At 35.9% G+C, this 17,470-nt stretch overlaps 2 protein-coding genes across 10 annotated transcripts in view; one reads left to right on the forward strand and one right to left on the reverse strand.

Moving 5' to 3' along the window:
* Positions 1–17,470, reverse strand: part of LOC145690740 (ninjurin-2-like) — a 343,377-nt gene that overhangs the window by 319,500 nt on the left and 6,407 nt on the right. For all 9 annotated transcript variants that reach the window (XM_081765933.1, XM_081765925.1, XM_081765931.1 and 6 more), the window contains exon 2: positions 16,008–16,073. In XM_081765933.1, the coding sequence (XP_081622059.1) occupies positions 16,008–16,073 (66 nt within the window). The remainder of the gene's footprint in view (positions 1–16,007; positions 16,074–17,470) is intronic.
* Positions 1–17,470, forward strand: part of LOC145690739 (uncharacterized) — a 197,445-nt gene that overhangs the window by 12,986 nt on the left and 166,989 nt on the right. The window lies entirely within an intron of this gene.

Raw genomic sequence — 17,470 nt, forward strand, 5'->3', positions numbered from 1 at the left:
TTTACATATGTACGAGGGTGGATCATCGGCCTGATGCCCTTAGAAATATGATCTAGGCTCAAAAATTTAATATGTTGTGCTGTAGTCTTTAGTAGGCGCACACGTAAAATCTCAAGTATCTAAATTATTTTCTGTTCTAAATACAGGTATGTGAGTCCGGGACAGGACGTTTGGGCGCGGACGTTTCGGCGCTGCCGTTTGGGCGCCGGACGTTTGGGCGCGAAGCCGTTTAGGCGCCAGACGTTTGGGCGCGAGGTACATAGTAAAAATCACAATTTACGAAATATAAAGTAAGCTAGACACTGAAAACTAAGCGCGAATCAAGATATATACATTTCCTACACTTCTATCTTTATCTCACCTCATTTATCTATCTATTTTCTATCTTATTTATTCATCTAAATTAAATATTTTATGCGGTTGTGGCATTTGTTGCCTAACCTCGTCATGGATTGATTTTTCGCTTGTTCACGATTCTTGTACTTCAGATCTAATGTTGATCTAATTTTTGTATTATATAAGAAAGCTAGGAAATGAAGGAGTCAGACGAACTGTTAATAATTTTCTTAATGTTATTTAAAACATATTGATTTAATTTTTATATTTTTTAAAAAAAGTTAATAATTACATACTTATGAATATTAAAATTTGCTTTCTTTCGTATTACGTTTGCCAAACACTTCTCTTCCGTAAGTCCAATAAAGAACTACGAATAAAAGATTTCCGCGCACTCGAGTTGAGAGAAGCGGCCCCGCGTAGCGTAGTCGCTAACGCCCTCGCCTTCTGCGCGAGCGGTCCCGGGTTCGATTCCCGGTAGGGGCACTCGGTCGAAAAAGTGTAACACGCTCTTTCAGGCCGGCCACCCTGAATGAGGTTTTCCTCATTCACATCTGGCAAATACCGGCGTGATACCTAATTTATAGGTCCAGGCCGCTTCCTTTTTTCCCCAATCCTTTCTTCCTCTCCTTTTCCCGGATAGTGTGCCCCCTCAAACGTGACGGGCGAAATGGCCTTACATGCCGAGAGCCCAGAAATCTAAAAATCCTAATCGAGTTGAGGGAAAGCTGTTAATACAGGGTGTCTAAGACATTGAGTTTCGGAACTGTAGTATGCTGTATTTCTGGTATCACTTTTTTTTTTATTAACATTCCAAAATAAAAATCAAAACTTAACTTTTTTTTTCGTCCCATTGTAAGCATTTAATCTGCACTAAAGAAAGTGGCGAAAGGAAAAAAATGATTTCAAAGTGAAAAATAATAGTTAAGTGTACATTGGTCATTTAGCTACTAGAAATGTGTTTGACATTCACACTTATTGCATAACTACAGTAGAAGTTTTTTTAATGGAATAGGCTCACTATGTACGTAATGCAGTCAATCATATCTAGTCTGGTCTACTTACCTTTGGCTTGAAAAGTTATCAAGCAAAAAGCATACTTAACTTCGGTTGAAACTTAAATTTACAAAATTTAATTGTTAATTCAGTTTTTAGAATTTTGAAATTCCAGTATTTCTAGTATGTAAAACAAAATCAAGTATAATTCAAGGATTTTCACTACAGTAGACACCTTGTGATATCTTGATTCGAAGTTAGTACTCAGCGCCTAACATAATGACTTTTTAATTTAACTCGCGCCCAAACGTCTGGCGCCCAAATGGCTTCGCGCCCAAACGTCCAGTGTCCAAACGGCGGGGCCCAAACGTCCGCGCCCAAACGGCGGCGCCCAAACATCACGTACCGTGTGAGTCAACCGTTTTGTGCCATTTGCTGAAAATGCAGCCTTCTGAGTATAGTACAGTGATACAGTTCCTATTGAAAAAACAACTATACACAAAGCAAATCCATGAAGAATTGGTGAGTACGTTCCATGATTTTCCCCATCATATTCAACTGTAAAGAAATGGTGTCACGAATTCAAGCTTGGCAGAGAGTCATCCATGGACGCATCACGTGCCGGTCAAGCATGTACAACGACGAATGAAGAAAACGCAAAGAAGGTCCATGATATGGTTACGGCTGATCAAAGAGTTATTATACGCAAAATCGTAGAGGAGACTAACGTATCATATAGTACAGTGCAGTCAATATTGGTAGGTGTTCTACACATGAAAAAATTATCTTCTCGATGGGTGCCAAGAATATTATCCATAGATCAGAAGAGGCAGCGAGTGGTTTGTTCCCGAAAAGTTTTAGTCAGGATAAAGCGTAATCCAGAAAACGTTTACAAGCAATTTGTGACCATGGATGGGACTTGAGTCCATCATTTCGATCCGGAGACGAAACGATAATCTATGGAGTGGAAACACCATGGTTCCCCATGCACTCGTAAAATCAATGTCGTACCCAGGGCTAGGAAGATAAAAGCATCAGTCTTCTGGGATGCTAAAGGAATTTTATTCATTGACTATTTGGCATGTGGACAGATCATCACATAGGTGACTATTACGGCAACTTGATACGAAGCTTGCGTGAAACCTTTAGCCAGAAACGAAGAGAAGTTGTCAGGCAAAGTGCTTTTCCATCAGGACAATGCTGCGGTCCGCAAGCCAACATTTGCAATGTCAGTCATTCATAATGCTAGCTTCGAATTGAAGGATCACCCACCCTATTCACCAGACTTGACCCCAAGTGATTTTTACCTATTTCCGAACTTGAAGGGACAGCTGCGGGCAAAGAGATTTGACAGTGATAATGATGTCACGTGTGCGATAGAGGAATATGTTGACAGTCTCGACGAAAGTTTCTTTTTGAAGGATATGCAAATGTTCGAACATCGATTGGTCAAGTGTATTGAGGTCCAGGAAGACTACGTTGAGAAATAAAAAAAAAAAAAACAATGAAAATTTTATCTCTTTTCTTTCTACTCTAGGCGGAAAACATATTGATCCTTCCTCGTATTGTTTAGTGTGTATTTTGTCAAACATTCGAGACTTATTTCTATAGTTTTGGGGTTGAACTTAGGAACAGGAAGCATCGCTGGCTTCAACGATGCACAGGACCTCTAGCGACATATGAATACATATAATAATAATAATAATAATAATAATAATAATAATAATAATAATAATAATAATAATAATAATAATAATAATAATATATTTATTTATTTTTAGTGCCATGAACAGCCAGATAGCAAAAATACAGCACTTAGTCATAGAACTAAGGGTTATAACACACATCTTATATTCCTTTTAATATTAATAATACATTTGTTTCGACGATAGGAGGTCATTCTTTATCCTATAATGTACACATAATTTTATGACTTGTGTCTTGTCTGGACAAACATAATTACTTCATTCTTCATTAAAATAGCTAGTCAATTATCTTAAAATTGTCCTTAAAACAAGGATACCGTCAAATATACAAATATACTATAAAAAATATGCATACCTATTAAAATCTATACGTCTGTTCAATAAATACAATTATCCCGATAATATATTAAAAGAACTTGTCAGTTTTCTTAGGATTATAGAATTTTTATTCATGGGAACCACTTCTGATGCTCTTCTAAGATTATATGTTGGTACCCTTATACCTATATTATGTAGGCAGTATTCACTACTATATCTATTATCTAAAATTTTCTGAATAAAGTTTTTCTCTATCATTTTTCTTCTTACATGTAATTCTTGCAACCCCCAGTATTTGTTCCAGTAATCATAACTATGAGAGTAGTAATCTTTTTTTCTTATTTCTACACAATAGCCTAATGAAACATTTTTCAACCGATTCAATTTTGCTACATAATGTTGTGGATATATTATTCCATATAATTGCACCAAATTCTAATCTGGGTCTTACAAGTACCTTAAATAGGTAGACATATGTATTTGCATTCTTAAACTCAGGCCACTGTCTAAAAACAAACCCTATAGTCTTTCGTGTTTTATTTACTATGTCATTAATATGATAATTGAATTTCATATTCATGTCAAATATTATGCCTAGATCTTTAATCTTTTCAACTTTCTGCAGGGATATTCCATCTATGACATATTTGCTAACATAGTATTGCGTCTTATTGGTATATGAAATAAACTTAGTTTTATTACAGTTTATTTTCAGTAGATTATTTTTACACCATATACTAATACTATCCAAGTCTTTTTGGAGTAAGTACTTATCGTATTCGCTATTCACTATTCTAAATAACTTCAAATCATCAGCATATAATAATATATTTGAGAATTTAACCTTTTCCGTCAGGTCATTAATAAATAATGAAAAAAGAAGTGGTCCTAAAGGAGATCCCTGAGGTATACCATTCTTTATACAGCCAATACTGGAAGTTACATGACCAATTTTCACTCTATATGTTCTGTTTGATAAATAACTTTGGAACCATCGAATATACTGAGAAGATAGACCAACATTGGATAATTTACGAACTAGAAGTCCATGTTCTATAGAGTCAAAAGCCTTTGACATATCAATATATATAGTGTCAACCTGTAGTCTATTTTTAAGAGCTAAGTACGTAAAATCTGTAAAGTGTACAAGATTCGTAACAATTGATCTGCCTTTATAAAACCCATGCTGAAATTCAGTCAGTTTATTTTTTACATTAAAGTATATATGGTTGTGTATTATTATTTCAAATATCTTACTAAATGCATTAACTAATGTGATTGGCCTATAATTTTTCATATTATTTTTATCTTCTGTTTTATGTACAGGTACAATATATACTTGTTTCCATGTCGATGGAAACTCTCCACATCTGAGTGATTCATTGAATATATTTGCTAGAATGGATGACAACTCAGTATCACATGCTTTTATTATATAGTACGGTATGTTATCTGGACCAGGAGAGGTACTTCCATTAATCTGTTTAATTGCACTAAGGACATCCGATTCAGAAATATTAGGTATATTAATTATATCTCCGCTACAAATAGATAATGTAGAATACATGTTATGGCCATTTACATGACTTAGTCCCAAATTAAAATTTTCACTGAACATGTCTTTAAACAGCTCTACAACATCAGTCTGTGCAGTAGCTACTGTATCATTATATTTCATTTCATTAGGTAATTTTTTGTCATCTGAGTTTTTAAATACTTTCCAGAATATCTTATTGTCACTAACAATGCTGTTTTCTAAACTAAGATAATAGGCCTTTCTCGCTTCTATATATTTCTTTTTTACAATTTTACGTAATGCAGAATACCTTTGGTACCACATACTGTCATTGGTTTGTCTTGCTTTGACGAAACATTTAGTTTTCTTATTTATTAAAGTTTTAAGTTCCCTATTCATCCAGGGGTCTTTAAACTTAGGTTGATTAATGACTACTTTCTTAGGTACACAAGTATCTAGAACATTATATATCCTATCATAAAAACTGTTGGTCATAGTATTAATATCAATTGTATCTATATTCAATTCATTAACTGCCTTGATACCCTGATATACACCTAAGAAGTCAGCATTCTTAAAATCAAAAACTTTTGTTTGGTTAGAGATATTGTCTTGATTGTTATTATTACTTTTAATTATTTTCCATTCAAAAACAAAAGGTGGATGGAAGCGGTCAATTTTTATTAAAGGTGGGACATCATACACAATGGAACTATTATCCATGTTGGTTAGCAACAGGTCTAGAACTTTATCTTTCCTATTAGGATCATACGACCTATTCAATTGTTTTAGATTAAGTATATTACTTAGTTCAATTACTTTGTCAGCTTTTTTCATAGTGTAGTAGTTATATGTGGTTATAGTTCCAGTAGCCCAATCTATTCCACCTACGTTAAAATCACCTAAAACTATGAGGTTACAATTTCTTGTTATTAGAAAAGTGGTTAACCATTCACAATAGTTAATAAAATTCTTTAATGGTAAGTCAGGGGGAATATAATGCAAGCTTGTTGTCAGGGATTAAAACTTTAACTATAATAATATCAAGAATATCATTTGGGGGAGTTATAATTTCATATGCATATTCCTTTTTTATGATAACTATACAGCCCCCAACCTTAGTCTTGTTTACTAGTGCCAAGTTTCTATCTTTACGTATAGTATTGTAATTATTTGATAATTGTACAAAGTGTTGATTCCTTTCTTTTAACCAAGTTTCAGTGATACAATAAATATCAAAGTCATTACAATTTACTTCATCTATAAATACCTTCTCTTTCGTATTAATTCCATTAGCATTTTGATAATATAATCGCAAGTGCGTCATACTTATTTTATATTAGTTTATGCTATTTATTTACCTTTACTATCTACCTTCTCAGCTCTTACTTCATGGCACACAATTTCTTCCTTTAGTCGACCCATAAATTTAGTAAATAAGACACCATCTGGCCAGACATTTGGATTATAGACACAATCAAAATCATTTTCTTCTACAGCTACATAAAACGAAGAGTAACTACTGTGTTTTGTTTTTAACTGTACACATTTAGTAACATTAACATTAGCACTTTCCTTCACAAATGCAGAGAGATCTTTACACGAAACACTAGGATCGAGTCTCGTCACAAACAGTGCAGACGTACGAGGACCTTTTTTGTTTACTTTCAGTTTGCCCGTGGCATTCTTTCCTTGCATTAAAGTATTACGATTCCTGTTGTCAGAGTCAGATAAGGTTGTAGTTTTTGTTCCACTCGGAAGTTCTTGGTTGTTTCGCCTTAGGCGTTTGGTTACCAGCTTCCATTCACCAACACTTGTTTCCTGTTGTAAACTGTTAGAGGGTGCTTCATTGTCCTTGACCATGACATTCATAGAATCACCTTGCACCTTTTTTTGATCAGAGGGTATTGAACTATTTATCACTTCAGCAAATGTACGAGCTTTATTATTAGCTGATAGCAACTCATTTAATTTTATATTTTCTTGTTTCATCGATATCAGTTCAGCCTTCAAGGAATCATATTTTTCACTAATATCACTTAACATAACTAAAACCTCATATAGCTTATTTTTCACTTCGACACAACAAGTAGAGCAGTTGTGTTCTTTATGGCTTAAAATCGAATCTGATTTCTCTTCTGTATCTTCAGCTTCACTTATCTCAGCATCGGAATTCAGATTTTGATCTTCTTTTCGAGGTCCAAACTGCTTCGTTGTGGTCGGAGTAATGGTCACATTCTCATCTCTATTCCTAATGCAATTCTGACATTTATACGTAGATTTACCATTGAAGAAATACATGTCATATTCAATACGTCCAAATTTTAGACAGTTCTTTACATGAAATCTAATTTTACACAAACAACATGCTAATATTAGTTGTTTACCGAAAAATGGTCTGAGGCATAGACCACATGTTTCTTCAGTCGGCGCCATCTTGCCTTGAGGAAGCATCGCTGGCTTCAACGATGCACAGGACCTCTAGCGACATATGAATACATATAATAATAATAATAATAATAATAATAATAATAATAATAATAATAATAATAATAATAATATAATGCGTAGCTATTCTTCCAAGCCTGTACGCTATAGGTCAGGGTGTGTACCAAAATTCCAAAATGAAATTTCGTGACTTTTTTGTGACCTTTTCTGTACCAAACCATAAAATTTCGTAACACTCAAAAAACGAATAACAGTACTTATTCTTTAGCACTTATCTTTACTGTTAAAGGCTGTTTTCTGAAGTTATAAAAGCCTGGTATCTTCTCACAGTTGAATAAACTAATTGGATGTGTAGGTGCTTTTGGCGATGCGATGCGATTTGCATCGCCACTGCTCAATAATGCCAACTGAAGGGCAATCTCAAGAGCGTATTTGGGTGCGAATGAGGCCGAATATTCATGTATGCAATAGAAGCAGGGATGTAGCCAGCAGGTTTGTGTGTGTGTGGGGGGGGGCGTCGTTTTTGAGGGGGGGCAGCTACAATGTACAAAGCCAAAAAATGTGTTGCTGCTAGTGTTTTTGAGGCCTGAAAGAAAGGAAAATTTTAGTTTCCTTCTGGAAAACTAAAAACACTATTTTAGCTTCTTCTTCTTCTTCTTCTTCTTCTTCTTATTATTATTATTATTATTATTATTATTATTATTATTATTATTATTATTATTATTATCCATAAATTATATTCAACATAGTTTTTATTATGCTTAATCAAGAACTACTGCCCGGGACCAAACGCTATACTTTTGTGCATAACTATAAAGGTAACCAAGAAAGTTCTGTCTCTTTTCGTGGAGGTCTGTGTTCAATTGGACCTCACACCGTGAGTTGAATGCGAGTGGAGATAAGGCGAACGTCAGTTGTTGGTGTGGGTATATCCAACATACTACCTGGTTGTGGCAATTCAGACACACCGTGAACTTCCGTAAAGACAGAGGGAACATGGGACATCCACAGAGCGTCATAAGAGCATGTATGCTGAACGAGTTCAAATGGAGGTCAAACGCCGCTGTAGCGGGACAGAAGATATGCCAGGTCTTTAGTGAGAGTGTCGTCACGACGCGGACATTGCAGCGATGGTTTAACAAGTTTAAGGTACGATGACGAAACACCCGGAAACACCACGTGCCAGAATACCAACACATGTACAAAGAGGAACTGGGACTACAATTCAGTGTGTGGAAAAACCATTCGGCAGCACATCCATCAACTTGTGAAGCACTACAAGTTGGGTCGATGGGTCTCACATATTTTGACTCCGGGCCAGAGGGCAACGCGGCAGTCGCCTGTGTTTATTTACTGTTTCGGAGCCATTTCTGGATAGGTCGTTGACATGTGATAAAAAGTGTGTCCTATACGAAGCTCCACGGCGCCGTCATCATTGGTTAGCATCCCATGAACCGATTTCAAAACAGCCGAAACCAGCACTGTACCAGAAGAAGGTCCTTCTGGTGTTTGGTGCATCATGCATCCGGAACTGCTACCAACTGGTCAGAGTATGAATGCAACTGTGTAGTGTCAGCAGTTGAGCTGTGCTCAACAAAAACTCAAAACTCTAGAGCCATCACTTCTGAATTGCAAATGGGTCCTCGTTTACGGGACAACGCTAAATCCCACGTGACTAGGATGACTCAGGACACCATTTTCCGCCTTGGATGGGAAACAATATTGCAACCACTATATTTCCCGGGTATTGCACCGTCCGATTATCACCTGTTCCATTCTTTGGACAATCACCTTAGAGGACGCCAGTTCAAATTCCTAATAAAAGTCCAAAATGCACCTTCGTTTCACGGTCCACCAAGTTCTACCGCGATGGATTTCATGGCCTTCCAGAACGTTTTGAGAAGGTCGTCGATGCTGATGGGGACTAGTTTTGATCTTCCAGGTTAGGTGACATATGGATGTTCGAAGGTGGTGGGTGAAAAAGCAACAAAACTTTTCTTGGTTACCTTTATATTTAAATTTAAGACCTTGTATACAGAACCTATCAACACAAGATTGATTTTCTTTGAAATTTCACTTAATTTCTTTACGGTTTCCTGACAAAAATATTTATTTATTATTCGTGACTAAAAAAAAAAAAAAAAAAAAAAAAAATTATCACACTGAGTAGAAATAAAAGAGAGAGCGAATGAAATTCAAATTGAATAAAAGCATTGTTTCTCACCAAATTTTCCATCCTCTATGTCTTTTAAAACACTTGTTAAAGCATATAAAAATATACTGTACTTACAAATCAGTTTAGTACCTTTGTTTTATGACCGTATTTGTAGTACCTTGTTAAAACGTTTGTCTTCAAACTGTCAAATATAAATAGCAGTAAATTGTGTAATCTGCTGTCACAAAAAGTATCCTATTTTTCGATCGGTATAAGGAAGAGATACTATACTATTTTTCGATCGGTATGGAAAAACAATATTTCTCCATACTATTTTACCATAAATTATTAATTGTCAATAAACTTTGTTACTTTTAAATGAATGAAGCGAGATAATTTTTCTATGATGTTATAAAAGCTGGTCATTTGGGGGGCCAGGAAACCATTTGGTGGGGCCAGGCCCCAATGGGCCCCCCTTGGCTACACCTCTGAATAGAAGTGTGCTTTGCTTGCAATTTGGTACTGCCTAAAGCCAATCATAGACATTTCTGGGGGTGAATGTTGACATTTTATAGAACAAAAGTTTCCAGTCTCTACTTATTTGTACAGATAAAAAAAAAAAAAAAAAAAAAAATCATGACCCAAAAGTCATGACTTGGCTTGACCTCCTTGACTTTCATGATCATTTTCTCATTTCTTAAATTTTTCGTGACTTTCATGACCGATAGACTCCCTGTAGGGTAAAATCGGCTTACTTGAAACTTCTAATTCCTTAAATTTAACTTCTTTCTTTCTTTTTGTAAAATTTACCTACCAACTATCTTGCGGATGGTTACTGTTAATGGTAATATGCTCCAAGTGGGTTGGTGGTAGAAATGGTTAAATACTGCATTGTCCTAAAAGTAAACGGCAATAACTGTCTGTAATTTATACATTTTGTTCATATTGCTTACATGTTAGTTATTAAATTGTATTATAATTAACATGTAATAAATACTTGTGGATTTTATATAAACCTATTCACATTTATTTAGCCCGTGTTTTAAAATAAACAGAGAAGTACATCCATGTACAGCACCATCACTAGCTGTTTTCAAATAAAGGCAAGTAGGCAGCGAACGTAACAGAGCGATCACTGCTACCTATTAGGAATTAGCATTAGTCACAGACTAAGACCTTTTCCTTTTATAATAATGATAAAATAATATAGTATTATTATTAAGAATAAGTCAACTTGCTATACCAATCATAGAAGGGTTGGTAAAGGATTTAAAATAACACTACTGGAGAGATTCGACAATTTTACTCATTAGATTCGACATTCACAGTTATGATCGAACTGACTCCCTCTCTCAATGAATATTAGAGAATCACAAGCAACAATTTTGTATAGTTTCAGCAAAGGAACTATATTCATGAAACGAAAATACAGGATATCCCTTCCAATTCTTAAAATTATTACATTCCTTCGCGGAATAAAATGTGAACAAACTAAATACACATAATAAAATTATAAATACCTCTATTTATTACTGCAAAAATGGAAATAAACACTCTTAGGTTAGAACATTATATCAGTTACTTTAATTTAATTTAAAAGAGAAGCAGAAGGAGCACAAGTTAATGACTTTTCCCCCCTGAACTTATTAGGCCTTATGCAAAGTTGTTTTGATGTATAAATAGCATAGTATTAAAGGCCTGACTATTGCAGGAAACATATGTTAGTTGAACTCTTTAGAATGGCACTAATCACGCGTCAGAACGATTCTCCACAAGACCCCTTATCTTTTGATTGTAACACAGGTTTTTACGTTGTACTGATAAATGTCCACACAGTTTATTTTGTAAGGATCTCAACATCACGACAGAAGCACATGTCAACACAACACGTGTTATTAATTTTCAAGAGCGTAGCAGACGAGAAGCTGACACGAAAGACACCGAGGAACGCCGAAAGAAAACGGACCTCACGAAAGGACCCGAAGAGGACAGATAAAAGCCCGACCATCGAGGGACCTGGCATCAGTCGACCAACTGATCAACTAACCAACACCTGCCCTGAGATCGCATTGGACCAGGGATACACCTATCCTTACCCGAGGTCACATTGGACTAGGGATCCTTACTACAACCAAGCCTCGCGAAGCTGCCTTGGGCTGAGGGGGCTTTCCTTTAAGATTCACCAGAACCAGCAGGTGCCTTGGAGACTGCCTTGAGCGAAGGGGCACCCTGCAACACCTATTTCCTCTCATCTGGTCAATAACAAGATAAATACTATTTTACTCTTTGTAATCAAATATATTTGTACTTAACAATTTTTATAATAAATTGGTGAAGGGGAAAAGACTAGCAAGGATCGTCATTTAGCCTCTACCTATAAAATCATTACATGATGATAGGCACCGGAGTTTTGTACGGGACGCTCTTTTTATTAACTTTTTAGCAGGCACTGATAAGATCAGTATCAAAATCAATCTGAATTTCACTGTTCCTCCCTTCTTTTCTTTTACCTTTTCCGAGTGCGATTTATGCCGGAAACTAGATCAGGCAAACAAACATACAGATCAGGAGAGAATAACACAAATATGACAGAGGGTGCATCTGATATATCCTTTAACATGCCACATTTGACGAAGTATTTGGGACACGTGCACAATCATTACAATATTGTAAATGTATATACAGAACGTGAACCACTAAAAATAAAGTACCAGCTTCCAGCCTGCTTCTATCATCTGTCCACTGAAATCTTCATGAAGGAAAATGCTCTTGTGCAATTATCAACAAACACAAAACTTAGTAGAAAGAACGAGAAAGCAATCTTGCCATGACAAGTGAAGAATGAAAAGCGCCAAGGTATATAAAATGACAGGTAGCTCCAGTTCGCGTTTAGCGTTCTGATTGGCTTCCTGTCCGTGATGTCATGTGGAGGGACTTCTGCCCATCTTGAAACAGTATACCAACTAGCATAATTGCATATGCAATATTTCACTTGTTCTCTTGAACGATACCTTGCGATCAGTGACGACGCCAGAGGGGGGGCAAGGGGGGCGAGCGCCCCCCTAGTAGCTACTTCTGCCCCCCTGACTGCCACTTAGACTGCCCCCCCAGACTCCTACAATCTTTAAATATTCTACATGTAGTATTTTATAATAGTATCATAACCAATCTCATTGTCAAATTGTAGTCTACTTTCCATGCATTTACTAAGTGGCAGATTAGTCCTCAAGCTTTCTTCTTTGAGCGTCTGGGTATACACGCATATTTCTGTTTTCTAATTTAGCGCATTTTGAGGTAAATTTTAGTTATACTTCTTTCTTATGATTTTTAATTATCGTGCCTAGCGAACAATAGTAGATTTGGTCGACTTGTTTTCTTCTCATTGGATCAACTTCAACTTCGATTGGAAACAAAAGAAAGGTAAAACCAGTTACGTAACTTGTTTGTATTTATCCAGGTTTGAAGTTTTCAGTTTCATATTTTGTTTTTTTTAAAGGTTCTATACTTCTTTTTTCTGAAACATTATTCTTGGCTTTCAATATTCAGAGGATGTGCTTATAACAGCTTAGTTTGCAACTTCCAGGGCTTAATTTTTTGAAGGGGATAAAAAGAGTTGTTTTTTCCCTTCCTGCAAATGATAATAATAAATTTATGGAATTAAATTGGTTCCCAATAAAACGTATTGTCAGAGTGCTATCTTTCGTTAGTAATTGGTATATACTAGTGCTCGCTTACTTATTTTGTTTCAAAGTACTGGCGTGACGTCTACCATATTGACTAGGAACTGCTGAAAAATTCGTAGCCCAACCCAGAAGGAGTGCACGTGGAATGGTGAAGTTTTATTTCTTCTACACTTCCCCGAGAGTCAATATACTATCTTGTGCAGTGTTCCAGTTTTTGCAGAAAAGTTAAAAAATCTGAAAATTTCCTCGCACCACTGTTCGTAGCACTACCCCTATAAGATCTAAAATGGCGTCCTTTCATGTGTTATTTGAGTTTGGGAAATAAGTACACGTAATAGTTAGACGGAGCTAAATCTGCGGAATAAGAATGATGATCTAGACATTGAAATCCTAGATTATGCAATGTCAATTGTGTTCGCAGGGGCTTGATGGACAAGTGTATTCTCCTGAAGGAACAGAATTCCTTTCTTTTCATTTTCCGCGGCGTTGAACTTTGAATTTTTCTTTTAGTTTTGTAAGTAATGTAGAGATTCTGGATTACATATTTGACCGTTGCGGAGGTAGTGTATTCTCCATACTTATCCCAGAAGAATGTTGCAAACAGTTTCTTAACCTACTTGTCTTGAACTTCTTGGGGCGAGGGAGAAATGAGTGCTACTACTCCACTGACTGTTGTTTCGTTTCAGGATCATAGTGGTACAACCATATTTCATCTATGGTTACTATTCGTGAGCGAAATTGATCAGCATTACAGTCAAATTGGAAGAAGACTTCTCTTAATGCCGCCACTGTTTAATTCTCCTGACAGATTTTTTGAGAGCCCATTATGCCGAGAACTTGCACATACCCAAGCCATTCTGAATTATGCTACCGACGAGTTCCAAAGAAATGCCCAGAACTGAGAAAGCTGGGTGCAGCCAGACCTCTGACTATAATAAGTATATCGTGAGTTTACTATACACTTTATAAACTATATAAATAATAGCTTAAATTATTTTTGTCACTCAAAAACTGAGGTGGCCTAGACCCTCTGGCCCCGGACTATATCCACCACTGGCTGCAATGCTGCAATTTTCAATAATGTAACAAATTGCATCCATCATTTTGGGAAGAGTTATTGCTTTTAATCATCCTGGATGTAAAGCATAATTTGTTGAGAAATCGCCACGTTTATACTAAGCCACTTCTTCACCACTGTCTATAACGGAGAAGAGTCCCGTGGTATTTCACTGATTTCCTAATTAATTTACTTCGGTGACTTTCCTTGGTGGAACAAAAATGTTATAACAGTTAGGATCTGGACGTTCGTGAAATTCGCTGTTTGGGCACACATAATCACTTCAGAGGCCTGAGAAACAATAAGAATTTCATTATTATGAAAATTTGTATTTGTACATACAGAGATGTGTTTTTCTAAACTACGGTTTCATTTTTCTACCTAGTACCTACACTCCTTCTGGATTGAACTACGACATTTCCAGCAGCTCCTCGTAATTCTCTCTCTCTCTCTCTCTCTCTCTCTCTATATATATATATATATATATATATATATATATATATATATATATATATATATATATATATATGGAGAGAGAGAGAGAGAGAGAGAGAGAAAGAGAGAGACGTACCATATAGTACTAGAGGAATGTGTTACTTGTAGCATACGCGAAAGTGTTTCAATTTATGTCTTCAAAAGTTTCATTGAAAAATATTTCATGTGCGGACGTTACTTATTTGTTAGTTACACATTTTACTTGAAATAAGTTTAATTTATAATCATATAGGCCTAATATAAAAACAGCAACGAAATACACAATGTAACGTAAAATCAGTCAAACGTAATAAATATGTCATTTTTGATATGGCAAATAGCCGCCCCCCCGAAAATGTATCTGCCCCTCCTTTGCCCCCCTAAGAACTTAAAGCTGGCGTCGTCACTGCTTGCGATACCCAAGGATGTTATAAAATAGAGGGTCTGCCCATATGTATCTTCATTCTATTAACTGAATGAAGCGAAGAAAATAACCTATCATTGGTATGTCTGATTGGCTACTCTAGTTTCCGCCATATATGTAGGCTCAAAACATTGCGATCTTCGTATGTAGATATCTAATGTATCTGACTTTATTTTTATTTAAGTCGTTGCCTCAGATTTATATTATACATGCTGCACGTATGGGTGTACAAACAGGAATGAGAAGAAATTACCCGAAATAACCTTTCACAAGTAAGAAAATTATAGGATACGTATGGCTTCACAATTTTGTGGTATGGACAGATCATCTATTTTATAACATCCTTGGTGATACCTCCACGTGACGTCACCGACTGTAAAGTATCCTGTTACAAATGAAAGCAGAAAGGCTGAATCGAGAGTTCCCTGAAAATGCGCGTTCTGTGTATGTGTGTTTTTAAATAAGTCAGTGATGCCATATTTGATGAGAAAAACAAACAATCATGATACCTCAAATCATGAATCATTTTGCAAGATTGATATCAGGTGGGGTCAAAATACTTCACAATTAGCTAAAGAAACCGAGACGAGAGAACCGTCCCAAATATTTTGCCCAGGGATGTCTTAACTTATAGTTAAACACACATACAGACACCGAAACAATTCCAGATTTCCGGGACATTTGGTCATCCTAAACACAACATTAAGTGAGAATATTAAGGATATTTTGGTTAAACATCTGCAATGTTCCTATCCAGTTCTTGAATTTTTTGTTGTTCTATAAGTTGAACAAACTCTGTACCTGTTGTAAACAGATATAACTTTTGTAAAACCAAGGTAAAATTTCTAACATATAAATGACACAACAATTTTTTTTATCTTTATTTGTACTTACGCTTGACGTTGACGCCGACATCTGTCTGTTGAATCTCCGAGCAATAATTCTTCTTATTGGTTCAATCTGAAAAATAATTAAAGAAACTATTATTATTTGTTATGTTTTGTAAAGATAAGTCATATTTTGCAGTTTCTATTTTCTCGTTTAAAAATGTCTCGTCTCTCGAGAAAAGACAAAATTAATACGAGATAAACCAAAAATATTTCTTTTAAGCTTAGAAAATCCGGAACACTGTGTACGAGGGTTGTTTAAAAACTAACAAACTGGCAGTGAGCGCGGAGCTAGAGGAGCCATATTGATATTAGAACGTTACTACAATCAATACGCATCCAACTGTGGTAGCGTGAGGACTATGACGCTCTTATTGTCCTTTCTGTGACGTGTTACGATGCGCACTACAATTGAAAATCAAGCCTTTTGAACGTGGTACATCAATTATGTCAGAGAGTTATTGCGTTAGCGTGATTATAACATGGAAAAAGTTAAGGCGCGTGATTTAAAGCAAGCGCCGGGGAAAACTTAGCGCTAAGGTGTTGCTTTTTCACGAAAACGCACGTCCACACACGTATAAGCGTACCCGAAAGCTCTGGGATGGTTTTGGATGGGAGGTGTTCGATCACCCACCATGCAGCCCGGATTTGACGCCGAACGACTACTACCTCTTCCCAGCGATGAAGACATGGCTCGCTGCACAACGCTCGGAGACTGATGTCGAACTGCATACCGGTGTAAGCCAGTCGTTGACATGACTGGCGGCAGATCTCTACCGCGACAGTACTGAAAAACTTATGCATTGTATGATAAGTGCCTTAATTTGCATGGTGATTATGTGAAAAAATAGCTTAAGGTGTACTTTTCAAATATATCTATATCTATCTATCTATACATACATACATACATACACACACACACACACACACACACACACACACACACATATATATATATATATATATATATATATATATATATATATATATATATATATATATATATATATATATATATATATATAATACAATGTGGTTTGTTCATGCTGTTACTTTTTATTTAAAAACGCTTGTTACTTTGTGGACAGCCGTCGTACAAATCTCAGAAGCTGTGACGAAAACTAACAGTTGGACAAGGCAAGGACGATGAACAGACAAATGAGTAATCAATATCGTTCTGCTATATGGGATTGTCCGAATTTGAGGTCTTTTCTTTTTTCAATTTTTTTTCTTGGCTTAGATTTTGATGTTTGAGTTGGGTGCTCATCAGTCACAAATCCCACTTTTATATATATTTTAGGAAACAATGCGAAACTAAAAATTAATCCTAAAATTATTAGGTAATTATTTAGTACTCAAAAATTTCCAATTAGTGGAACAGTGGTGTTGTCGATATGTCCTTCATTCTGAAAGAACATTATCTTGAATTTAGTTACTATTTCATTGACTTAGATGAGAAACTAAGCTAAA

The sequence above is a fragment of the Thermobia domestica genome, chromosome 7, assembly GCF_964235325.1.
Source record: "Thermobia domestica chromosome 7, izTheDome1.hap1.1, whole genome shotgun sequence".
Taxonomy (NCBI): Eukaryota; Metazoa; Arthropoda; class Insecta; order Zygentoma; family Lepismatidae; genus Thermobia; species Thermobia domestica.